The sequence below is a fragment of the Babylonia areolata genome, chromosome 4 (genome assembly GCF_041734735.1).
Source record: "Babylonia areolata isolate BAREFJ2019XMU chromosome 4, ASM4173473v1, whole genome shotgun sequence".
Lineage (NCBI taxonomy): Eukaryota > Metazoa > Mollusca > Gastropoda > Neogastropoda > Buccinidae > Babylonia > Babylonia areolata.
Window position 1 is genome coordinate 36,150,885 of NC_134879.1, and position 27,738 is coordinate 36,178,622.

The 27,738-nt window shown below is 40.5% G+C and overlaps 2 protein-coding genes across 7 annotated transcripts in view; one reads left to right on the forward strand and one right to left on the reverse strand.

The window, feature by feature from the left end:
- Positions 1–10,299, forward strand: part of LOC143281121 (ubiquitin carboxyl-terminal hydrolase 34-like) — a 118,102-nt gene extending 107,803 nt beyond the window's left edge. For all 6 annotated transcript variants that reach the window (XM_076586100.1, XM_076586101.1, XM_076586102.1 and 3 more), the window contains 6 exons: positions 3,941–4,064; positions 4,511–4,590; positions 5,040–5,183; positions 5,779–5,916; positions 7,546–8,047; positions 8,357–10,299. In XM_076586100.1, the coding sequence (XP_076442215.1) occupies positions 3,941–4,064; positions 4,511–4,590; positions 5,040–5,183; positions 5,779–5,916; positions 7,546–8,047; positions 8,357–8,808 (1,440 nt within the window). In that variant the 3' untranslated portion in view covers positions 8,809–10,299. The remainder of the gene's footprint in view (positions 1–3,940; positions 4,065–4,510; positions 4,591–5,039; positions 5,184–5,778; positions 5,917–7,545; positions 8,048–8,356) is intronic.
- A 4,817-nt stretch (positions 10,300–15,116) lies between these two features.
- On the reverse strand, positions 15,117–24,487 carry LOC143281122 (activator of 90 kDa heat shock protein ATPase homolog 1-like). The gene is made up of 9 exons (XM_076586107.1): positions 24,259–24,487; positions 23,491–23,570; positions 20,833–20,943; positions 19,559–19,644; positions 18,541–18,661; positions 17,969–18,033; positions 17,433–17,597; positions 17,072–17,173; positions 15,117–16,369 (listed from the first exon to the last, which is right to left on the reverse strand). Exons 1-9 carry the CDS (start codon positions 24,336–24,338, stop codon positions 16,148–16,150), a joined length of 1,032 nt encoding a protein of 343 aa, XP_076442222.1. The 5' UTR covers positions 24,339–24,487; the 3' UTR covers positions 15,117–16,147.
- Positions 24,488–27,738: the final 3,251 nt, after the last annotated feature.

The window sequence follows — 27,738 nt, forward strand, 5'->3', positions numbered from 1 at the left end:
CAAATCTTCAAGAGACTCTTCCTATGGCTGTGGTGAATCGAAAAGAAATGACAGTGCTGTGCCGACTTCATACAGGTCATACATACATCACACATTCCTACCTCCTGAAAGGAGAAGAGGCTCCTTGGTGTATTCCGTGTGATGAACCACTCACTGTGCAACATATTCTGATTGATTGTTGGGACTTTTATGACACACGACGGGGTTTTTTTTACAGCAGATTCATTGAGAACGTTGTTCCGTGATGTCCCTCCGTGGACAATATTGCAATATTTAAAAGAAATAAATATTTTTAATAGTATTTAATATAGTATATGCTTAATACAAAAGTTGTGAAATTTTTATCATGGAGTGATCACAGTGCAGTAGAAAGCTGAAAACATTGGGGTGGCCCATCTGCGGTGATCAGACTTTGAATGGTGGATAGCCCTGATATGGCCTTCATGGTCGGCTGGGCTCTAAGCAATATTTTTAATTTAATTTAATTTAAGACTAATATCGGCACTTCAACGTCGGAGTGCCTCTTGATAATTCAGTCCTGCCTCTCGGCAGTGCTCGGGCCGATCTTGTCTATCCCTTTATCCGTCAACACACAACAGTTGAACGTCGGTCCTCTCGCAGGAGCTATTCGCGAGGTCGGCCCGCCATTCAGCTACAGGGGGATGCACATCCCACGGCAAGCCGACGGACTTGTCACCCCCTCGTCCACGACGCCCATAACACTGGATTACGGCGCCGTCATGCCACATGCCCCGACCGTCTCACATCTGATGACGACCGATTCGGGTTGGGATGCCCACGGCACAAAGGGACATTATAATTATTCCCCTTGCGGACGTTTTCACCTGTGTCGGTTATGGTGGCATCAAACCACGGACTTTTCACACACACGTGTTCAGCGCTTGACGTTTAGTTCATCCAAGGAGAGAACTTGACCCTGCATTCAACTCAGGAGGGAAAGGCGCCACCTAAAAATAACACGCTACCGCGGGAAGGGTTAGAGCTTTAACTTGGAAGAACTGAGAGCACAAAATGCTATGAGTTCTCTTTCACGCTGCGCCTCCAGCCGTTATCAGCTGTTGGGAGGGAGAAAGACCAGTGTGCTGTTCCGCGCGATGGCAGCGGCCACAGGGAGAAAACAACACCTCTTCGTTAACTTTTGATAACACGTTGCTTGTCAACGCAATCGCTTAATGAATAGTATGGTCTGAAAGAGCACAGTCTTAGCTTTAAAACGATAGGAAACTCAAATGTGAACATCCGATTATTTTTCTCAGGATAACTGTTTGAAAAAAGCAGGTATGCTTACCACCAGTTTGTTAACATGCATTTTGACACATTTTTAACACACTGTATCTAATCTCACAAATTTCGCTCAACGCAGACAATACATTCCATGCACAGCATTACACATCAGCATGCCTCTCACTAACCTGTGTTGATGGCTGGAAATTCTGAAGGAAGCTGTGGCGTGTTAAAGATCACAACTGTTTTGCAGTTGTACAAGTACTCCACAGGCACACTGATTCAGTCATTCACGCACACTGAAGAAAAGAGAGAGAAGGAAACAGAACGAAAGAAAGGAAGGTATGAAGGAGAGAAAGAGAGGGAAGGAAACAGCACGAAAGAAAGACAGAGAAGAAAACAGAATGAAAGAAAGGAATGGAAGAAAAATGTGAGAGAACAGAATGTGAAGGAAAACCAAACTCACGGTACTTCTGCTATGAAAAAAACCCACACCACCGCCAGTCACAATTGTCAGCACAGTTCTGTCAAGTAAATACTGCTATCTTAAAAAATATTTTCCAGCCAAGGAAAGTACTACCACCAACAGAAAGAGAAGTGTCCGCTCTTTCCAACAGTGCAAACATTAATGCCACAGATAAAAGAGTATGCTCACCAGCCCGCTCAAAAGAGGCGCGCAAATTGCCACGCTTTAATAGAAGACAAAGAAGGGTCAGTGACGGGTTAGCAGGCACAGCAGCTGTCCTACTTATCAGTGTCTGGCACTATCTGGCCTGTCAGGGGGATCTCGCAGTCGGCTAAGTGTGTGGTTCTGCTTATAGCCTAGACAGCAGTGCACACGCAGCATGACACTCCTCCCTCTACAGCGAGGACACATCGCACCAGGGGATATGTGCTCAAAAGACACCATCCTTTTCGACGATTATCGGCACCAAGGGTGGCAACTCCGCATTTGTAACCTAGGCGGTTGATGCTGTAGTTATTTCGCCGACACAGCACGTCACTCCTGCCCCCCGTGCTGTCCACCACAGCCTGATCCAACCCAGCCATTGGCTGCCAACAACTTTCTGCAGGTTGCTCCAGCATGCCACACTCAGGTAGAGAAGCCACCAAGCTTTCCGTATGCCCCTTCGTGATGGTACCTACCTGGGCAATTAAACAGCCCTGTCCCAGAGACACTAGGGACCTCAAGTCTCTTGTTGCCAAATGTCTGCCCTTCTATGCATAGGCAACATGCCAGTGCTGTCTTTTTCGGCAACGACAGAAAAGTGGGGTGGGGGGGGAGGGGGGGGGGTTGGCGCCTATTGCCTGTCAGCTCTCATGGAGGAGCTCTACACATCTGGCTGTCACGCCTAAGGCAAGCCCAACATGGTGGCCTACCTCTGTCTCGTGCCACAGTTTCCTCTAAACACATATATCACTTCCACTATCGGCCCACAACCAATGTGGAATCATCAGATCAAACCACATGTGCACCTCCTTGCATTGACGCTTAACTGCGCTCAAGTGAGACAACCCTATAGGGTAAGTGTTTCCTTCCCTTCCTTTGATTCGAAGGGCTCTCAGTACAGTGTGGATTCAACACACCGACCCGATTTTCTTTGTGCTACATTTATCAGCACAGCTTTGGTCCACAGACCTCTCCCACAATACAGCTGCGGATCTCAGTCTTCTTTGCCCGCAACAGTATCCTTGGGTGACACAGTACACTCTGCCTTCATCAAATTCTACTTGAGGGACATCTGTCGCTTTAGGGATGATGACTCGAGAGGCATTGCCTCTGCAGTGGTCACACAACAGGCCATTGCTGCGCACTGGCGATAGAACAGAAGGATTGAGACTTGATGCCTCCTCAGCCAGAGCACATGAAGTCAGAGCATGGTCCTCTTCTCTTGCCTTAACGCACTAAACACGGCTGCAAGACATGGATGCTGCCTACTGGAAAAACCCTGCCACCTTCATCGACTTCTACCCTGAGAGACGTCGCACGCTTGCGGGATGATGGCTCAAGAGGCATCGCTTCTGTGGTAGTTGCAAAACAGGCCATCGCAGCACATAGACAGTAGAACAGGCAAGCCCTCCACCTTGGCACGCTGTTCTGCACTAGTTGGGTCACGGTTAAGTATGTGTAATTAAAAGGAATTCTATCTAAAATTACGTTTAGATAACATACTTACCATGACCCAAATTTAATACCCTCCTGTCCTCCCCGCTTCCTGTTCTCGCTGCGCCGCTGAGGGCATATTGCAGTTAAAAGAAGGTGCTAGCCAGCGGGACAAAGGGGAGGTTACCTACTTCCAGGAGGTTATCGCCGTAGTTGCTTTCATTTTCTCCGCATAGGCGGATAGTAGTTTGCACAGGACAGGAATGTCAAACCCCTGCCGGAGTCTGCACTAGTTGGGTCACGGTAAGTGTGTTATTTAAACGTAATTTTATATAGAAAATTTCCTTTTACTTACGTGTAAGTGCTATCATATGAGAAAAAAATAACTCAGTACACCAGCATTGTGGAATAGAATATAGATCACCTGTCACTTTACACACTACCAGAGCTGCTTTCCTCCAGTCCATCTCCCCCTAAGTCAGTTTGAGTGCATGCATCCCGTAAGTATATTTGAATCGTACAGAAAATGTCGACTGTCTCTATCCAGAACATAATAGAGTAAAAACTGAAGAACTGTGTGTATGTGTGCAGGGTGTGGATGAGGGGTATGATCAGCAGATCTACAACTTCTTCATCCCCTACCACCAGCTTTTGGACACACTGCAGCGGCTGGCCATCAACCTCAGCAGCTTCAACCAGAGCCTCATCAACCTTGGTAACTGTTTTTATTATTCCCCACGGTCTTCACCTCATCTTTCTTTACCCTGAATTATTCTTCTCTGGATGGATTTGAAGCTTGTCATCCATAGAGAAGGGAAAAAAAACAATCATCTGTTGTTTTGTTTTTTAGCTTTGCACGGACTGACTTAGATGGTATTGAGAAGTAAGTGGTTCCCAGTTTGTAGGATGTTTGTGAAATTTGCACTGTGTCAGTGTCAAGTGGGCCTAAACTCCTGAATGTATGTAAATACATTTTCACACCTGGTTTGTGGATAGCCAGCCAGGCCAACAAACCAAGGTCCTTGGTTTCATGTGACACTCAGAACAATGGATTTAGATAGAAATCATCATACACACAGAATCCACATAATGAAACAGGTTACAGTGCACACACAGGTGGCAGATGAGATGTGTGAGTGAAATGTGTGCCTTGGTCTGCAGGTGCCATGGTGGCCCTTGAAGGAGTGCCCATCTACTCTCCGTACTTCGCCAAGTTGTGGAATGAGATCTATGATTCTGAGGTGAGACAATGGGCCAGTGTTGGTGGATCAGTTATTCCCATTCTGAAGATCTCTGTGTGTGTTGTGAAATATATTGTACGATCTGTTTAGTTTGATGTACATGTGGGTAATCATTTAAAGATGTGGAACTGTTAAGACGTGTTGCATTAAAAATGTCTGTTGTCAGAAAAGTAGGTTTGACTGAATTCTATCATGCATCAATGTTATAGATGTTCAGACAGGTAATGTACATATTACGCTATAAAAGTAGTCCTCTGTGTGTGTGGTGTAGAAAATTCATCATCAGTTTTGATGTAGCAGCGTTTCCTTGACCTTGTAGTGGATAATAGTGTTTATTGTTGCCTGTTAGTTTGTGACCTATGATGATTGATGATATCCAGTGTATGTAACCATGGTGTCTTGTTCGGAATTATCAGATAATGACTGGAAGTGACACTGATTGTTGTCAGAGCGCCGACCCAGACCACACCATGATGGAGATGTTGTGCAAGTCACGCTACTTCATTGACTACTGTGATACCGTCCTCATGGATGAGAGGAGCTCCCTCAACAACTTTCACATCTTCAAGTTCTTCACCAACTTCTTCCCCAAGGTGCCGTGAGAGTTATGTGGTCACAACCTGTCTTTGGTGTATTGTGATGTTTGATTGTCAGAAAATATAATCCTGCATTTTTTGTTGTTGCTATAATGATGAAAATATTGTAATCCTTCACTTCTTTGTTACAATAAAGGATTGTTAACATGGATTGAGAAAGTATTACATGATTGTTAACATGGATGGATAAAGTAGAAAGTATTACATGATTGTTAACATGGATGGATAAAGTATCACATATGAGAAACAAGTAAATCTGTTATCTCCTTTGTGAATTTATGCAAAACAACAAAAGCTGAATTGATTTTGTGAAGAGAGTTTGTTATTATTTTCATGCTCAGCACACTTGTTTGACATTTATACCAAAACATACTAAGATAGGTAAACTTCATGAGATTCCCAAGATATTATCATGTTGAATCTGTTACTTTTCTATAAGATACTAAAGCACACATACACGCACGTGCACACACACACACACACACACACACACTGAACTGGCAGCACAGGTACTTGGTGTAAACATTCCAGATTTTAGCAGTGACAGAAAACACACACACAAGATGATGACCAGTGTCCTGATAATGTGCAGGTGTATGAACAAGTGTTAGGCGACCAGGCGACCACCTGCATCGACAACCTGGTGGCAGCAACAGTGTCTGAAAAGTCTGCTTTGGAAAACATCTACAATGAAGAGGACATCAAGACCATATTCCAAAGAATTGGTGGTGTATGTGAACTTCATTTTTCTCTCTCTAGACATTATAGTTCTTCGTGTACCGATATGTTCTGCATTGCGTATCATCTCTATGAGAGCTTTGGCATTACTTTTATCCAAGTTTCTATCAGATGCATAAAGGAACAAAAAAAATCAAGGCCTTTATGACTCAGTGTGATACAAAACCCAACAAAGGAATCATGAAAAAACAAAACAAAACAAAAACAAACACTTCAGAGCAGATCATATGGCAAAAAGACATGCAATGAAATGACCTTGACTTGTAACCTAAATTTACCACACATGTTCTGGCTAAAACCTTCCACCCCGTTAATTGAAAATTTGATAACAACCCAAGTTCGGTCATATTTCAACATTTCCTCTTTACTTTGACCTCTGACCTTGTCTCTTGACAAGCTTATTGTTCTCACCACGACCAAGCATTGCAACAAATTTGATGAAGGTTATATGCAAGACCTTTTCTTTCTTTAATTGGACTGCTTCATCCCTCCTGGTACCAGGTTAGGGCATCTCTAGCTCAGTGGGTGATTGTTGTAGGCAGATGAGTTGAGTTAAACTGGAACTTTTCTTATCAATATTGATTGCCATGTTGTGACCTTGACCTTCAACTTGTGATTTGGAATTTTTTTTAGGGATAATGCTGTGCTTATGATAGCTCACTATACACAGTTTGATCAAAACCTTTTAAAATTTGCAACAACAACAACAAAAATGACATTGACCTTTCAGTCAGCCAGCCATATAAAACCGATGAACTCAAAGGTCTTATTCATGTCTACCATCCTACCAAGTTTGGTTTCTATGCCATTTGTAAAAGCCAAGAAAATGCTAGCGAGCAGGTTTACCACGGACACACACACACACACACACACACACACCAAGTTATTACACAGACACAATGTACACACATGAGTCAATAATCACACTTTTAAGATTTCCAGTCATAATGATTATGTTAAAAAAGATAAATGTATATAAACTGCACAGGAGAGAAGCGGGATTCCTAATATTCACAGTGAATTTTCATTTGAAAGTCAAAGAATTTACTGGTTGTGTTCTGATTTCAGGTGATTTGCACAGGTTTATTTGTTAGAAGCCTATGACTTCTATCAGTGTTTTTTGCTTTTATGTATAGATCAGTGTATGTTTTATGCTTTTCTTTGTGTGTTTGTTTTTGTTTAGTAAATTGTTTGTAATGCAAATGCTAGTTTGATTGTGAATATATCTTTGGTTTTCATTGTTTTTCCTTCATTGTTCAGGAAATAAGTGAAAGCCAGACAGAAAAAAAATATTCATAACATAAGTTTCAAGGGTAAATATCTTCCGTCTCACACTACTGCCATCTGAATATCTCAGTTTCCAATACAAACATCATTCTGAACTGTGACAGACAAACCTGAGTGTGGCTGTATATGGGGGACTCGGAATAAGCAGTGTGGGAGTAATGCCACTGAAACGGTGTAGATGATGGGGCAGCAAAAACAAAAAAAGTCATTCTGGAATCTGATAACTGAATGATGCGATTTCCTTGTGAATCACCTCTCTGCCCCAGACCCTTTGTTATTTGTCCCCCATCGGCAGAAAGAGAGAGGTGTTGACTCAGACATGCTGTACTTGCAGGATGTCCGTGCCATGCTGCTGCTGTTCTCCGTGCTGCCCCAGGCACAAGTCAACCCCTTGCTGGTGCAGACGCTGCGCCAGATCCATCGATTCTGCCGGGAAGCCCAGGAGAAACGTGCTGCTGCCAAGAGTGTGGAGTGTGTCGATGTGGATGACAGTGAGGTCAGATCAGACGAGGAGCAGGCTGTGACCTCTGAGGTGTTGGGTGGGGAAGGTGAGGGTAGACGGAAGACGAGTGATGAGGATGGTGACGATGTGGTGTCGACCACTACAGAGTCCAAGGAAGGGCCCAAGGAGAAGGTGGAGGATGAGCATAGCGTGGCCAAGGACTTTCTGCCTCCTGAGGAAAAGGACAGTGAGGGGGACACAGAGCTCATGTGTGTTGATGTGACTGAAGCCTCCGAATCCATTGAAGTCTGCACAACGCCCACTGCAGACGATGTTGCTCACCCCCAGAATGCTGCCCAGAGTCTCAAGCGACGCATCACTGATGACAGCACTGGTATGTTTAGCACTTCTTCATGTGCGTGTGGTTTTTGTTTGTTTTTTTACAACTTTTTACATTCATGGAATTTTAAAGGAGTAAGTGAAACAGTAGTTTTATGAGTTTGGTTTGTGGGGTAAGGAAATAAATCTCTATATTTAGAAATGTGCAGGAAAGATAATACATTTTGAACTTCATATATTTAGAAATAAGCAGAAAAGAAAATACATTTTGAAGTTGTAAATAAAATCCAAACAAAATCTCATGCAGTGATGGATAGTACAGTGTATCCAGTAATTTGTATCTCAGTGTGTGCTGCTATTCCAGAGGAGCCGGTGAGCAAGAGACGCCACGAGTCACAGGAGGGACAGACCCCGCACAGCCCCAAACCACAGGCCCACAAGGGAGACGCCCCCGAATCCAAGCTTGTGGCTCCCGTGCAGGAAGTGGAAGGGTGCGACAGCCATCAGACGACTAAAGCACCACCACAAGGTGACACATCGCAAGGAGGTTGGTCATCAGGGCAGTCTGTGGGTGCCAGCAGTCCCCAGCCAGGTCCCTCCAGACAGGAGCCCCACTCCACTGACAGTTCCAGGCCAGAGCAGCCTGGCACCTCAGGGCACCGCTTGGAGCGGGGCTCCAGTCGGGAAGGTGAAGAGGGCTCACAGGCACCCAGCAGTTCTTCCCAGGGTGGACCGTCTACCCCGAAACATATCATGGACAGGGTGTGTGTTGACATTGAGCAGCTTTTGCAGCTGTTGGAAAGAACTTCATCTTGATCCAGTCAGGTTCTAGGTGAAATGTGTGAGTGAATCACTCCACCTTTTCATGACAGTCTCATCAGTTTCATCAAAAGCGTCCATGTTTAGTGCAGGTGTGAGTAGTTGTACTTTTTGCGTGGTGGGTACATTATGTGTGCTTTTTTTTTGGTTTTTGTTTTAGTTAGTTGTTTTGTGGTTTTCTTCAATGTATTTTCTTTATAGGACAATAATCAAACAAATTCAAATTATATGCCTTAAGTGTGTTGGTATGATAGACTTTACCTGTTTTGTTTTTTATGTCATTTGTTTTAAGATCATCTTAAAGTAAGTTCTTATTGAAAACAGCATTTTATTGTATCTGTTCTTGTCAGTCATGCCAGTGTAACAAAGCATTCTTATGTGGTGCTTGATATGTTTGTGCATATTCTTGTCAACAAATGATGACCATTGATCACTTTGCGGACACAATTTTTTTTCTTAAGTTAAAAGAAAATCTCAGAGTACGGGTAAATCCAGAAATTGAGTATGTCTTCTTTTTCAGTTAAATGTTTTTTTCATTTATTGTCAGTGAACTTTTGAATGCCATGTGACATTGTTTCTGCCAGCTTTTTCATTTGATCAGTTTTATTCATATTACAACAATTAATACATCTTTATCATATTTAGTAATTGTCATTCATTGTGAACATATCTGCCACTGAACACTTATCGTGTCTGTTCTTCATTTTTCTTGATGAAAGTTAGGAACTTGAAATGAATCTTTTTCATCAGAAATCCTAATGAATGTGTAGAAAATTCATCCATTTCAGTACAATATTGATAGGAAATTGTTGTTTTCATTTTTATTAACAAGTTGGCTGATAATCAAGAAGGGAACAGTGCAGAAGGAAATGTGTTTCTGATCATCTTCATTATTTTTTACCCTCTCTTGATCAAGACTTGAAGGAGATGAAAGAAAGTGGAAGTGAGGCTTGACCTTTCCTAGTGGAGGGTCAGGCAGTAATGTATTTCTGTTGGATGTATAGTTATATGTGGTCTTACAAATAACAGACCTGTATGCACAGAACCATCAATAAGTCTGTTACTTTTATCATGATAAAGGAGTGGGTATAGGGTTTATTGTTGTCATCTGCCACAGACACGTAGTGCAGGTAAGTGGTTTGTAAAAGCACATGTCAGCATGCAGAAACAGCTGTGGCTGGCCCATGTAATTTCTGTTGCTGTGCTAAGGCCTAATTCCATGACAAATATACATGTGTAATACAACTCACTGATGCCCAAAGCATCCATGTTCATATTTAAGAAAAAAATTTCAGACTGCACAAAGTGGCTTATAGATATATCAAATGTTGACTGCCAAAACTCCAGCTTTGAAAAAGAAAAAAAAATCTCATTTTTCTATAACTCTGTAAAGAGTTAGAGACCTTAAGCTCATTATTGTGAAAGCTGATTCACAAATGTATCCATTTTGAATATTCTAAGCAATGAAGACCCAGTTGTTTTTCTTTTCCATCTAATTCCCTATGAATTAACATGTCAGCTGGTTGGATCTGGCATTCCCAAACAGTGCCAGCCTGATAAGATGGGAGTGCCAGGCCTGACCATCCTGAAAGGGCCATAAACAGCATATCAGTTTAACCCATACATCGCTATGTTCAAGCTGCTAACAGCTGCCAGCTGGCTAAGTCAGCTGCACAGTACAGCTGAAAACTGCCATGTGGCACAAGCTCTTCACTGTCACTGTCAGCAGCAAAATTATTTTCTGCCAACTGACTTTTGAGTTAGACTTGCAGCTTGCTGTCTCGTATATCATGGTCTAAAGCAACAGTTGGTTACAATCTTAGAAGTCACCACCATTCAAACTAATTTTTTTTTAAAAGCTGCTGAACATCGCTCCAAATCGCACGCGAGTCGGTTCAAAAAAGAGAAGGATGTTTCCAGTACATGTGGCAGGAAGTGCCGGCTAAGTTTGGTGTTTATTGAAGAGCAACATAATTTTTTTAACTCTATTTCTCAAGTTGCCGATCGTCACCAGCAGCATTCTCCCTACAATTCATTGCGCAGCGACTGTGGTATTTTGGCTGCAAGTCGTTGAGCGGCGACTAAAGCGACCAGCTCATTATCCAATAGGCAATTTTAATTTGCAAGGAAACCAGGAATAATTTAGTACTGTAGATCAGGAAGTGGGTATCAGTAATCTAACATACTGTTATAGATGCTATCAGTATTTCTTTGAAAAACATTTTCATAAAATGTCCGTATTTCTTTGAAAAACATTTTCATAAACTGAGTATGCTAGAGACATAAATCAGTATAGAAGCTATTTGTATATATATATATATGAAACATAAAAAAGTGAACGTTTAGCCAATAGTTTTGTCAGACAACTTTCAGTATGCTCAAAGGTGAGTCCCTCAGCAAGAGATTCGATAAATGTAGATTTGAAATAAATAAGCACATATGGCTATCATACTGTCAGCACATCAGGTCTAAGAAAATTTATCCACAGTAAATTTTTTTGTTTCATTCCTCTGTGCTTGCTCTTTCCACCAGCAACCATATTGTTTCTGATAAACAGCAGTTTTAGGCAAGAATGTGTTACTTTTTTAAAATGAAATTTTGATTTGTGTTGTTAGAAGTTTCTTTTTTTAAAATGACTTGCAGTTACAGGTAGATGTTACATTGTTGACCGTTCATAATATTCTTGTCATACTGTTGGCTGTTTCACATCCACCTGATCCTGTACCGGTACAGCATACTTTCATACTTTGAGAAACATTTCATTGATGCTTTCATTCTTCCTCGATACTGATCTAAATTCTTGATGGATTCCATCAACTTATCCTTTCATTTCTGTCGTTACAATATAATGTTTTCCCACTAAACACCTTCCTTAATATTAAGCATAAATTTGTGGTGTTCTTTCCACCTCTTGTATAATATTTGAATGTAAATGTTTATTGAGCGAGGACCTATGAAACAAGTCACGGCTGCATTTCTGACTGAATCGGGAGCATTGTTGTATGGTCTCTTTTGTATTTGTGATGATGGTCATATTTACTGCACTTTGTACAGTTTTTGCTACAAACGTTTAACCATGTTTCTCTTGAAGGACTGTCGATCTGAGGTTATCCATCTGTGTTACAGAGATATAACTGGTCTTTTGGTGGAAAGCTTGTGTCCAATTACTCTCTTTGTGTGAATGTATGTGCATGCCTGTGCCTGCATATTAACTTTCAGACACATAAGAGTATGTGTTTGTGTACATTGACTATACTTTTGTGTTTGTTTGTTGTTGTTTTTATCTCTGCATGTATACACAGACACACAAATGGGAGTACAAAACTGAACTTTCAACAACCTATATTTGGTCATAAATTCAGCCAAACAGGAAGCTTATTTGCAGATCTGCCTACCGCCAAATAGGGTTTTTTTTGGTGATTTTTAAGTGTATTTTCAAAATTGTGTATTCTCCATTATCGGTAAGTTTAATTTTGTTAAAGTGTGACAGAAAAAGAGAGGGATGGTGGGGTGCAGAGAATAATCAGTTATATTTTAGTGTATGTTGGTTTTCATCTTGTTTCTTAGAAGGTAGGTAGGTAGGCGGGTGGGGTGTATTGTAAACATTTCCTGGCACAGACAGCCCTGCAACTGGAAGAAGGGTGGACAAATGCACAAAATAATGACAAGCTTAATAAGTACTGGAATGCAGTCAATTTGGCTTGTTCACATTTTTGTCTTATTCTCAAATTTTGGTTATACTGCATTTTATCACATTTCTGCAACAGTATGTACATAATAGGCTGGATCTACACCTTAGGCAGGTCAAATCAAAACACAAAATTAAAGTCCTTAGTATATGTCATGTTTTACATTAAAGTGAACAAATCGGATCTGTTTTTGAAATGGCAAAGTGTCTCCTGATCGTGCACATGGTGGGTATTGGTGTGGACATGGACATTTAATTTTGACTGTTACAGTGTTCGTGTGCCTCAGGTGTGTGCCTGCTTTTGTCGAAGTGTAAGAATGCTTTGTGTGATGGTGTCTGAAATTCTCCAGCCAAAATGTAGAGATTTTAAATGCCTAATGCATCGTTTGTGACAGTTCTGCTTGAGTTTTGCTTTGTGCCTCCATGTCATTTGTCTTTCTACTGATGCATCCCTTTGTGAAGCCAGTGGCAAAGTCTTTCACTGAAGCATGAGAGAGTGAACAGAAGTGTTGTGTATTGTTGAATTGCTCAACTACAGTTAGACAAAAAGCAGTTCTTAAAATGTGGACTTCTTGTAAAGAAACTTGTTTGAACTGAAGGGGAGTGCATGTGAAAAGTACTGTGAAGGTAACACTTTTAGGGTTTTGTAGATGCAGAACTGTTTAAGTAGTCGGTCAATAGATTGTTCAGTATAAGGGCATGGAACTTGTAAATATGAGTAATATTGTTTTGCTGCGGTTACTGTTGATTAGATTTTCAGTCATCTCCATAATCAGACACCATTTTTCCAATTGAAAAAAAACAAGACGACAAACATTAATGCAGTCATTTAGTTACAGGAATGTGAAGGAACCACTAGTGGGCACATGCACAGGTTTTGATCAGTCTAGCAAAGATTATGGACAATCAAGATTGTTTCAGGGTCCAGTGAACTGCTAAACATTTTTTTTAAAGATTTTTTTTTCCCCCCTCTGGATTTGTGAAGATTGAATGCGCCAGCGATTTGTTGGGTTGTGATGATACAGCAGTGAATGGGCCAAGTGCGTGTACAGGAAACCGGATGCTTAAGAGGATGAATGTTCTGAGTTTTGTGATGAAGAAAAATAAATGAATTACATAAAGTCAGGCGTCCTCATGATGTTATGTCTGTGTCTGTCTGTGTACATTTGTCTTTAAACATGAAGTGGGAAATGCATGTTTAAGGAAAAACGTTCTCTCTCACTCACATCAAAGCCCACCACCCTGTTAAAATTTCTTTAAAAGTAACCTGTTCTGACTCGATAACACATCACACATTTGACATTAAAACTGTTCTCACACTTTTCACTGTCAGAACAGGCAGGCACGAAAAGTGGTTGATCTGTTAGACCATGTATACTCTTATCAACCAATACACAAGGGCACATCAAACTGCCCACACTTGAAAACCATGAGAGCTAGTCAGTTACACATGCCCTACATTTTTCTTTTCCTCCTTTAACACCCTCACTCCTTCCTCTAAAATCTGACACTTACATGAAAATTTATGCTTCAGTTGTCTTACGAATGGGTTGAAAAAAAAAAAAAAAGTTACTGGTAACTTTCTCCCTGTTAAGAAAACTCAAAACAATTCAAGCAAAAATTACATGAAACAGCAAGAAAATATAATCTAGTATTATTTTGTTATTTGTATTTCTATTTATCACAACAGATTTCTCTGAGTGAAATTCAGGCTGCTCTCCCCAGGGAGAGCGTGTTGCTACACAACAGCGCCACCCATTTTTTTGTATTTTTTCCTGAGTGCAGTTTTTGTTGTTTTTCCCATCGCAGTGGATTTTTCTACAGAATTTTGCCAGGAACAACCCTTTTGTTGCCGTGGGTTCTTTTATGTGCGCTAGGTGCATGCTGCACACGTGACCTCGGTTTATCATTTCACATCCGAATGACTAGCGTCCAGACCACCACTCAAGGTCTAGTGGAGGGGGAGAAAATATCGGCAGCTGTGTCATGATTCAAACCAGCACACTCAGATTCTCTCGCTTTCTAGGCGGTCGCGTTGCCTTTAGGCCATCACTACAATGTGATATACCAACACTGAACCCAGAAATAAGTAACTGCAGACCAATATCAGATACTTTTTTGGTTGTCCTAGCAAAGTTTTCTGTTAGGTTTCATCTATCAAATTTATGTTCTATGTACAAAAGAACATGCCATATGGAGTAAATGGTCCAGAGATAACGCGTCCGCCTAGGAAGCATAAGAATATGAGTGCGGTTCAAATCACAGCTCAGTTGCCGGTATTTTCTCCCCTCCACTAGACCTTGAGTGGTGGTCTGGACGCTAGTCATTCGGATAAGATGATAAACCGAGGTCCTGTGTGCAGCATGCGCTTAGTGCACATAAAAGAACCCACGGCAACAAAAAGACGGTCCCTGGCAAAATTCTGTAGAAAAATCCACTTTGATAAGAAAAACAAAACTGCACGCAGGAAAAAAAATAGGTGGTGCTCTCGGTATAGCTAAGCGCTCTCCCTGGGGAGAGCAGCCCGAATTTCACACAGAGAAATCTGTTGTGACAAAAAAAGATAACTACAAATAACAAGACCTCACTGACGTAATTGACAAACCAAGCTTTTGGGTTTGTTTGTTTTTTTTTATAGGTTTTTTTGCTTTTTTTTTTTTTTTTTAAGTCAACCAGTGCAACTGTATCATGTGGAATTCAAAAAAAATCTTTATAACATTTTCAAATTAACTTTAGGAATGATGAAAATAAGTTCTCCAACTGTTTTTTTCTGAGCCCCGCTGAAAAAGGTTAGCCCTACTGTATGAAAACAAGTGAAGCAAATAACTGATCCTATGCAACAATCATCTCGACTTTTTGTCTCACTGCTGACCCAAAGTAATCAAGTCTTTATGAACATCAAATCATTTTTGTGCAAGACGTCAGCCACAATCAACCCATTCATAACAGTCCGGTCTTTACTTTATATGGTTCATCTATGTAAATTATGTGACAAACATTGTGGAGTTCTGTGGAGAAAAACATCCAACTTTCATCTACATTCAATCAACAAGCATGCACTTGTTCCCAAGACAGTATTTTTGATTCCATTACAAACCAGAAGTTAAACATGATGTGAAGACAAGCTGATCACATAACATAAATAGGTACACAGCATTTTACATCTACGCCAATCAAATTAAAGATCACTGCCCTACATTTACTTTAACAAATCTCTCCCCTGCAGATAGTTTCAGCAGAAGTTTCATTCTGAAATGCTGTATCTGATGTCAAATCACAAGCTAACGTGAAACATTAGACTGAAAACACTGAAACAATATTGCACAACTAAAGTCAAGTAGTTTCTCATGCAGCATCACAGTTTTATTTCAGAATTATGTCAGAACAGATCAGCGCAAATGAAGACCGGAAGTTGTCTCCAACATGTTCCCTTCTCAAACTTACTTTACTGCTCTATTGAACTAGCACAGATCAAGACAAATTAATGAGGCCATGGGGCAAGTCAAAATGTACAAAGAGTGTGAAGGACAATTTTCTTAACTGATGGGTCTAAATTTAGGAAGGCATTACCTGCAAACAGATGACGCAACATGCAGTACTGTCCAGACTGGATTGCCTCTTTTGAAAGTCATGTTTCTAGAACAGCTATCATATGGTAGAGCCAATGCGAAAGACCATTTTCATTCGTTCCCAGAAGTTGACTTTCCATCCCTCCTGTGTTCTGTCCAGTTCTCGCTGGGGAACTCCCACCTGTTTCATGGAGAGCACAGTGCTGTCCTGTTTCTGCTCCAGCTCAATGGTCACCACGGAGTAATGTTCATCAGGCCATGACTTCATCCGCCATCGCATGCACACTTTGCTGGAAGGAACCTGGTCCACACATTTCAACTTAACATTTAATCATTTATCACAGGCTTCATTTCTCAAAAACAAAACAAAAAAACCAAAAAAAACCGCATCAACAGCTGCCAGCAAGAGACAGAATACCAATCAACTTGAAAAAAAAAAGGCAAGCTTTCAAAATGTGAATAATAAACTTCGGGATGGTGGAATGAAATCTTTTTTTTTTTTGGTGATGACAAACAAATTTGCCATATGCAGAAAGCTTAATAAGAGCTTGACAATTTCATAGCTAAACAGGACAGGAAGTGCATTATCTGATATTTAGTGACAACCACACATGGAAACGAAACAGGAAATGCATCACCAACAGTCTGTTTTCTCCCTCATAATCACTAAAGAAATGACAAACTATGTCATCCATTATTTGTGAAGACCGATCCACACCTTAACAACATCAACATCAACAAAAAAAAGTTATGAAGCCTGAGCATGACATTGGATAAATATTTTAAGTTCAAACAAAAAGGTTATTTTACCATAAAAACATTCCCTGAGATAAACAGAATATTTATTATTTTAAAAGCATCTGTGTCTACAGTTTTTCTAAGGATAATGAAATACTTCATGTTTTCTATGAAATCAATTTCAGTATGCAGACTGATGCATATATGTATAGACCCAATGCATTGGTCGGGCCTTGAAGAATGAAACAGCAAGAATACAGCATACCAGTTCTGTGAATTCTCCCAGGACATTGCCTCCCATGAGCACAAAGCGCCCTCCGGGGGCCGCCTCCACAACACTGCTCTCCCCTGTGTAAAGCCGCATCATCTGAACACAACCAGCACACTTAGGTCACCAATACAGCTGGGCACAGAACAAAATCCGACTGTGACACATCTAAAAAAATCCAAGAGGATCTTTTTTTTTTACATCTGTAACATGAGCACACATACACACACACACACAAACACCACAACCATGCTGTCACACTCAAAGACACACACATTACTCTTTTTGTTTTATCAACCAAATCATTCAGTCTGTTACCCTTCCTCTTCTTTTCATCAAATGTGCCCACACAACATACCTCTTGACTGGTGAGAGCGCCATACACAATGTCGGGTGTGCACCTGAATGTCTCTTTCATTGTGACTGTGTTGGTGGGGATTTTGACACCGACGTTATTGGATGTCTGCTTCGATGATGAAGGAGTGGTCTCAACAACTTTGTTCATTTCACGTTTCACAACATTCTGGAAGATTAAAACAAAATATCCACAACAAATATAACAATTTGCACAAAATTGTCATTCTGATCATCTGCAAAATTGGTAACAAATAAATTTGTGTCAGATGGCTCATGTGTAAACGCTCAGTCAACATTTCCTTCAAAGATTGACACATGATCAAAAAAGTCTATGGAAATGAATAAACAACAGTAGAAATAAAGTTCCAAAACACATCAGACTTTTCTGTTACACTGGATTTTTTTTTTTTTTTTTTTATCTAAAATTATATTTAATAAACTGAACATGGCCTTTTAACCAATAACATCATTTAAAAAAAAAAATTCTTTAAAGGCAGGTGCACAGGAACAAGCAAGGTGCAAACAGAAAGAACTGACCTCTTTATTGTTACTTTGTGCTTGCGCAGCACTTTTGGATGGCAAGATGATACCTTGACTGTACTCTGAAATTATAATTCACAAACATCATACAAAAACAAGAATGCTGAGTAAAGTTATGACACAAACTGAATTTCAGCTCTTACCTACTTGTGCATAAAAAATAGAAAAAAAACAAAGAGAAACAATTTTTCTCTTATTTTACCAGCCTACTAAGTCCCACAGATGCACTTGACAGCAAAGCAAGGCTTTCCACTCTCGTATACAATTTAGGTCCACATAAGCCCAAGGATGCCCACTGTTAAGATATTAACTTATGCACTTAAAAAAATATTTCCAGTTAATCAGACTTCTTCATATTTGGTGATTTTATTTGGTAGTGCTCAGACCACTCAGTCAACTTGCAAACACTTCATAAACTGACCAAACACCAGTAATATCGTTGAAATTTTCACCACATTATCATTGTTATAATTTTTCAACAAAGCTGTGGGTCTATACTGGTTGGCACCTCTGCAGAAAATAAAAAAAACAGACAGAAAACATTTGTCTGTCAAAAAGCCGCACAGTACCTTGTTTCAATAGCGTGACGTACTTCTCCACCTGTTCAAGAATACAATTGACCCCTGTTTTTCGCATCATCTCCTTTATAGCTCTGGCTTCATCAGTGTCTTTGTCAATTGAAATGCCCACCTGCACAAACAAAATCCTTATGGCCATTGCAGTATGGAATTCAAGATATGTGACATCTCTTATTTCATGACTGATGAGTACAAAACCACACAAACCCTGCGCTTTAAAACAATACAAAATGGCAATGGCTGGCATATTTTTGCCTTTTTTTTAACTGTATTTGTGGGCTGCAACTTCCACATTCACTCAAATGTATTAGTGGGCTTCAAAGTGTATGACCATTTTCACCGAGTCACAAAAGGAGCCATATTAATATTTTCTGGGGTTGAGCACGTTGGGGTATGCACTTGCTTTCATAACATGCTGAACTCTGACAAGGATAACATAATCTTTAACATGCATATCTGAACTTCTGCAAATGTATACGTATGTGAGGATTAAGGCACGAACAGGTCTGTTTACCTGAGACAATGGAAAACTTTCCACCTTTGACCCACCATATGCAGGCATGGTTTGAACCCAGGACCCCTTCATCTATCATACCTGTACTACCTCTAGATGTGCAGTCTGACGTTTGGGGGATTTAAAAAAACAAAACAACTTACAATGAATGCAAGCATGATCTATTTGACATAACATGAAAGAAAAGAAAAACTTGTTTCACCAGTTTGAAACACATCATAATGCAATTTTCTTTTTCAGAACGCTGGTTGATTCCAAACAATAGTCTTGAATCTCACTCTCTCTTTTTGTAATCATTCATATCACCCCTCCCCCACCACATGCCCTTTTCACCCACCATATGTATTTTGGCCAAGGCTGATATACATTTAATCTTCTGAGTTCTGAGAATCTCACTCTCTTTAACTCACACACACACACACACACTCAAAATGCCAGCTAATGACACTACAGCATAAACATTAAATTTCTAAAATAAACAACAAAAAAGCATACCGTAATTTCATTGGTATCATGTTCTTCACCAAGATTTGGGATTTCAAATTTGCCCTTGATGCTTTTCTGACCATCAGTCACTTTACCTGCAACCCAATTAATCAAAACGAAAACTGTTAAATAGATCTACGAATATCATTTGTTTGCTACCTTCTAAAAAAATATATCAATATAACAGCTACACCAGAAACCAAACATTTATGATGAAACTACACTCTCAAGCAGTATTGTGAATATCACAACCAATAACAGGAAAAGTGTTCATCAGCTATGATTAGAATAAAAACTGGCACATTCCAACATTTTACCACCTGGAAAACATCTTGAGAAAGAGCTTCACAATACTACAACACACAACCACAGAGTGTTGATCATGTCAATTATTCCACAGAACTGCTACTGGAATGGCGAAAAAACTGAATTTCAAACACATTCCTGAAAACAAAAGAACTATCAGCCTCACTGTAAATGTAATACATATACATACATGTATAGATTTATAAGCATATAAATAGGTTTTCTATTGGCATTTTTACAAATGAACATTTGGCAAGGTGCAGTACATCTTAATCTTTTGTAATACAAAATTAAAATAAAATACTTCTGCACTTTACTGAAAGCATAACATGAACACGAACAGGATAAATAAGACAATTAAAAATATATATAATCTATGAAAACTAAAAATGGCAATTTGTGTATTGTGGCAAAGGCCAGATCTCCTGAATCTCCATCTCTGAGCAACTCTAATAACTTAAGATGTGCTATGCAATAGAAACATTCCAACCTTTCACAGGTCACTCCACCTGTTCTAACAGACAAAGAGTGACCTTGCCTACTCCCCATAAACCCCTGGACTTAAAACAAAAACACTTTGCCACAAGTCCTTGCATTGACAGCTTCCAACCAGCCCTTAGTCATAAAAAAATTACCTTGCCAGCCCCCCCATTAACCCCTAGATATAGAAATTAATAAAATAAGAATTGAAAATTGAAAAAAACAACAACTTACCAAGCCCCACACACTGAAGAACAAAACTTTTTTTTTTCATCTCCAAACCAACCCCTGGACATAAGAAAAAGTGTGCCAGCTCCCCACTAAATTCCTAGATGTAAAAAAAATAATGCTCTACAACCTCCCAACCTAGAGTCAGTGGGAGTTATAGGAACACAAACTGACCTTACCAGTTCCCTATTAAATCTTAGATGTAAAAAAATAACGCTCTGCAACCTCCCACCTTAGAGTCAGTGGGAGTTATAGGAACACAAACTGACCTTGCCAGTTCCCTACTAGCACCCAGTCATAGAAAAAGGCCAGCTTTCCCCTCCTGTTAGTGACAGAGGCTTCCCCCTCAATCTTGGACAGATCTTTGATCTCGCAGGACCCTGTAAACATTCATTAAATTATATCAGACATTTCATTTTTACAGTAAGTTTACCAGTTTAACTAATTTTATTACAAGAAGTAGAATACATCAGCTCTTTATTTTTCATAAAATACAGTATTTCGATATTAGCGTTACTAAAACAGCCCTTCATATCCCTCACAGACTGAAGTTACTGCAATCCACTTTTCCGTTATAACTATTCAGTGCAATTCTACTATGTGTCAGTGTGATGAAGTAAATTTGTTTCTGTGATAAAGCAGAAATAGTCATAACCCATAACACTCACAATGTTCAAGAAAGTTTACATATATCGTAAAAAGAGTTCGACTTCTGAAACCTTATAGAACAAAAAATCTGGAAGAGAAGCAAATGGTCCTTTTCTACACTTCAACTTCAAGGAACAAGCAAATCTCAACTTCACAGCTACCAGTGATATGTTGCTCATGTGACAGGTGTATTTAACTTTTAAGACAGATTCACGTATCACATACGCACCAGCATACAGCAGGTTACTAGTTCATGTTGCTCATGTAAAAGTGCGTACTTAAAACAGATTCAAGTATTTACATAAGCACCAGTATATAGCAAGATACAAGTTGCTCATGTGACAGTGTGTACTTGAAACAGATTCATGAATTACATTAGCACGAGCATACTGCGGGGTCCCAGTACAAGTTGTTCATATGATTGTGTGTTTAAGACAGATTCATCATTCATGTATTTAATAAGCACCAGTATACAGGAGGATACAAATACAAGTAAGTTGTTCATGCGACAGTGAGTATTAAAGACAGATTCACGTATTATAACTTAAATATAAGCACCTGCATACAGCAGGGTACTAGTAAAAGTTGCTTATGAGACAGTTTAAGACAGATTCATGTATCATAAGCACCAGCATACAACAGGATATAAGTACATGTTGCTCATGTGACAGTGCATACTTAAGACAGATTCATGTGTTATGTATGCACCAGCATACTGTAGGGTACTAGTACATGGTGCTCTTGAGAGTGTGCGTTTAGAACAGATTCACATATTACACACATGCACCAGCATTATGCAGGGTACTACTAGTACAGCATCACATAATCATTGCTCATTGTAAAGCAAATAAATAATACACCATCTCTGGAAATAACTAAGCAGTCAACAACCTCTAAATAGCTTCCAGTTCCAGTGACAGGTTTGGTGTATTTGTGCTAAGGTAATTTGGGACATGATGACACAGTTGTTTAGGTCAGCAGTGATCAGTAGTTGTCACTCAGTGATCTGACCAGCACTGGTCGGTGGTCATCTGTGGTCAGTGGTCTGGGGTGGTCAGTGGTGGTCAGCAATAGCTGATGGTCATCAATGGTCAGTGGTCATTTGTGGTCAGTGATCAGTAGTTGTCAGAGGTTAGCAGTGGTCAGTTGTCAGTAGTGGTCAGCCCTGATCAGTGGTCAGCAGGGGACTGACAGTGGTCAAACACCTGCACAGATGTGACAAAATAATGCAATCTGAGCACTTTGGGGTTGCGATCAGTAGTGGTCAGCAGTGGTTCTAGACCTATAAGAACATAGATCTGGGGTAACACAGAAATGGGGGAATGTAGACCTGGGGGATCACAGAGCAACCTCATGCTGTATCATACTTGGGCAGACAGTGGAGTGTAAAAGACTAAAACACTTTAGTATGAGAGCTGTGAAGAGACAAGAACAGAGGGATGGAGGAAAAAAAACCTTCTCCCTGTTGTACTTCAGTCAATGACTTTCTCTTCTCCACTGCCATCCAGTTTACTTCTCTTTCTCTCCTGACACCCACTAACATCATGCCCTTTCCCAGTATAAACCTAACCCCCCCCCCCCAATTTCAAGTCATATTACCATGAAAAGTACTAACACCGAATATACCCCCCACCCCCTTCCCACCTTCCGTCTCATTTTAATTTCAAACCAGCACAGTGTCTGGGAATTTTTTTTTATTTTTTTTTTTTATAATGCTCTCCCCTTGCTGGGGAATTCTGAGGATTTCAGGGCAATACATAAAAAAAAATTCTAGTAAAAACAAACAGTTATATACAGAAGCAAAGAAAATGTTTTTGTGGCAAAAAACAAATATAGATTCTGAATCTGACTGAGCTTTTTTCTAATTCATTTTGATTACATAGGTAACTATTCACTTTCACAAACATCTGAATTACAAAAAGTGCAATGCAATTATCATTGTATTTTTTTTTTAAGTTGTTATTAATATTACTATTAGCGCTTTACAATTTCTGTTACTTTAAAATATTTTATATATATATATATATATATATATATATATATAAAAGGGCGGTGTACCTTTCACCAGGTCTTAAAAAGTGAAAATATATATATACATAAAAAATACGCAGTTTTTCTTTCCCTAAACAACACTGTTGCATTTAATTGTGTTTGTAGTGTTGAACTGTACAGAGCTGTAGAATGTACTATGAAGGAATGTATTGCACTATAGTGACAATTGACCTCTGGGTGAAATTCAGACTGTTCTCCACATTGGTTAACGTTCCATGGTCACTCACCTTCATCACTCTCTATCTTCAAGCCAATAAACAGCTCTTTAAACTTGTTCTTGGACCAGTCAGTGGCATCTTTTTCTGTCCTGTAAAATGATTAATTAATTGAGTAATTCAATGTATTCATATTCAATTCCATTATTTGATACCATTCTTCTGATTCTACTTTTATCTTATTTATCTAAATGTTACATTAATTAAGCAAAGATCAGGCTTATTGAGTTATTCACTATATTCAGTCTTTTTTTTATTTGTTTGTCTTTATCTAAAGGTGTGTGTGTGTGTGTGTGTGTGTGTGTGTGTGTGTGTGTGTGTGTGTGAAGAAATATATATTTAATCATTAAAGATGGATACATTGTATTTTCACAAACATTACCCAGAATCGACAGAATGACGTTGATTACAATTGTAAGAAAACAAAATAAAAATTTAGAAACACAGATCCTGTGATTTTTTTAAACTTAGTTTCACTTTGAACAGTAAAAACTGCTAGCGCTATCCTCCCGAGTTGAACACAGTGCCACACAGCGTGACACCGAGGGTGTTCACAATAAATTGAATAATGAATAAATAAAAATTAAATTAAAAACGTCAAGTAACGACAATGCGTCCTAGCGTAATCGAAAAATATTCTGGGTTTTGTAATCACAATCATCACTAGAAAATGCCAGCATTTTATGTAAAGCATTAATTGTTAATCAAGCATGCGGAGCTCCAAACATGTCTCGATTTTTCAGACACCGGGCAAACCATCACCAAGGAATAAAAACGTACCAGTGCCAGTTGTTGACGTTGGTTGCATCAGGTCTCTCCTCTACAATCCAACGTGGATCACCTTCTCCCCACTTGGCCATTTTCTGTTTTTTGTGGTTATGTCAGGCAAATACTTGTAAGTCAAATCCGATGGTAACAGGACAACACAGCCACACTAAAAAGCACGCGATATTTCTAGAAATTACAGACCTTTCGGCCCGGAAAAGTGGCATTGCGCATGCGTCAAGAAAGATAACTCTCTTTTCCCTTCACAAATATTAATTTGTCGTCTCTTTTCAAGTCAGACCAGGGCATTATGATTATAATAAATGCAGAATAATCCCCCACCCCCTCCTTCCTGACAGTCCAGTACCTGGATGCCTTCGTCCGAAAGAAGTCGGTCACTTTCACTCAACTTCTCACACTCTCATTACGGATTTTTCCAAGGCACTCCCTCCTGCTCCACAAGATCCATTCCATGGGCATCACAGGAAAAATATACTCATGGATAAAGAACTTCCTCTCGGATAGACAGCAGTCAGTTGTGGTGGATGGAGCTACTTCCAGGCCTGTTTCTGTGGAGTCTGGAGTCCCCCAAGGTTCTGTTCTTGGGTCTAGCCTATTTTTACTTTTCATCAACGACGTGCCGACTGGACTGCCCTCCACTGCGCGTCTCTTTGCTGATGACACTCAGTGCCACAAAACTGTCTCCTCCACTAGCGACCAGCAAGCCCTCCAGAAGGATCTCGACCGCCTCGCAGAGTGGGAGCAGAGGTGGCTCATGAGCTTTCATCCAGACAAATGCCAGACACTGCGAGAGAACCGGAAGAGGAACCCCCTACCTACAAACTACACTCTCAGGGGCCACACCCTCGATACAGTCAGCAGGTCTAAGTACCTTGGCATCACCATCACTTCTGACCGCAGTTGGAGCCCACACATCTCCAATGTCTCCAACCATGCCAACAAAACTCTTGGCCTATTGAGAAGGAACCTGAAGGTAGAATCCTAGCGTATCAAGCAGCAAGCCTACCTATCACTTGCCCTCCCAACCCTTGAATATGCCAGCTCAGTGTGGGACCCCTACATAGAGAAGGACATCAAGAAACTGGAAACGATCCAACGCAAAGCTGCCTGCTGGGTCACCCATCGACACTTGATCGGAAAACCTCCAGCGTACAAGACATGGTGGAGACCCTTCAGTGGTCCCCCCCTCATAGAGCGAAGGAGAAGGGCGCGGCTGATGAACTTTTACAAATTCCACAACAGAAGCCTCATCATCAACACGTGCCACAAACCCTCCCAAAACCCCTCTGCACCCAAAGGAACCTGACGGTGGCATCCAGCAACGTATCATCCCCCCGAACTGCAGGACTCTATACAGACAGAGGTCCTTCTTCCCCAGGACAATATCTGATTGGAACAACCTTCCTGCTGAGGTTGCTCTCAGCCCCACCCTGGAAGGCTTCAAGTCCCAAATCTGACCCCCTTTCACCCCCTCCCCACCACCACACACACACCCAGCTTCCCAACCCCCACCCACCCCCATCCCCCCAGCACCCCCGGACCAGTAAACTGTACCACAAGTGACTCAAACAACAGGCAAACCCCCCTTATAATCTACAGAATCTTCACTATGATGAAGGCAGTAGAGAAGGGAAAGAAGAAGAAGAACCCAGCATGCACCCAACCTTTCATCGAAAGTTCATACTAGTAATCCACGCACATTTAAAAAGGAAAAAAAAAAGAGGTCTGTGCATGCCACCCCATAAGTGAAAGCAATTGTCAGAGTGAATACTGATGGTCACAAATATGAAGTAGCAACAGTTTTAGGGCTAACATTCACCTGGTAATGGATTCATTCACTTGATGGCGGCCGCGAACAAAATTTAATGAGAAGACAAGGTGTGGAGGAGCGTGTCTGAGAGACAGACAGACAGAGTGATAAAGAGATGCACAGAGACAGAGAGACAGAGTATCAGACAGAGTGAGCAGGCTAGAGCTGTGTCGGGTGCATTCCCAGGGACCACTATGGTAGCCGGATTGGCCTAGCTGGAGATGCTAACATACCAGTGGACTGCGCCCCATTTACCCTATCAATTAATAGCACATCCCTCGGTAGCCCAGCTGAATTGTGCCCAACAGCAACCTCCCACAGCACGACAGTTTTCATCAGCGTACTGATGTTGGTCGTCTAGTGGAAGAAGAAGAGAAAGAATCAGACAGACGTGACAAAAATCAGACAGAAAATCAGCCAGAGAGAGAGAGAGATAAGAGACTGCCAGATAGACAGAAAATCAGCCAGACATAATCAGAGAGACATACAGACAGACTGACTGAGAGAGAGAAAGAGAGACTAATCAGGCTTATATATATATATATATATATATATATATATATATAAAGAGAGAGAGAGGGAGAGAGAGGCATACAGAGAGAGAGGGGGGGAATCAGACACAGAGAGTATCAGACAGACTGAGAGAGAGAAAAAGAGAGAGAGAAAATCAGACAGACTGAGAATCTGACAGACAGAGAATTAGACAGGCAGACAGAGAGAATAAGACAGACTGACTGACTGTTAGAAAGACATACAGAAATAATCAGACAGACAGACATACAGAGACAGAATCAGACAGACTGACAGACAGACTGAGAGAGAGAGAGGGAGACAGAGAATCATACAGACAGACAGACAGAGCGTCAGAAAGACAGACAGTCAACAATATCATATGCCGCAAAACAGGTTGCAAATTTTATGGATCATTTTCACTTCGTCTGCCCAAAACATTGATGTGTGGATGACACTGTCTCACATGTTATTTTATTTTATTACATTTATTCAAAGTAAAAGAATATGTGTGAAGGGGATGCATTGTCAGAGATATGAATTTGTGATCCAACTGCATGAGTCTAAAAATGAATGCTTTTTGTTGGTGTCTTTTAATGCTGATCAGATACCTTTTCCCACCCCTCTTGCGGAAATCAGTGGCAGCCTGTGTTTGTGTGTGTGTTTGTGTGTGCGTGCGCATGTGTGTAAGTGTACATGTCAGGAGAGCTCTGTGCACATGCGTGTATGTGTAGAGGATGAGGTGTGTGTATGCATGTCTGTATTGTGGGAGCAATGGAATATTGGAACATGTGGGTGTGCATATGTATATTTGTATGTGTGTGTGTGGGGAGAGGGGTGGGGGTTTGGGGGGTGGTATGGGCGTATGTGTGTGTATTTGTATAAATGTGTGTGTGTGTGACGTGGAATCTGCGATATGTAGCCTTGGAATGAGTGTGTGGGGGAGGAGGGGTGCAGGGTAATTTGGGAGATGGTGTGTGTGTGTGCTGGGGCTCGTGTACGTTTATGTGTATTTGTTTGTGCTTTCATATCTGTGAAACTGCATGTTTGCTGCATATCTGTTATGCATGCATGCATGCCTGTGTGTGTGTGTGTGTGTGTGAGTGTGTGTGTCTGAATATTTTACATTTCTTTGGTTATTTATTGTCATTATT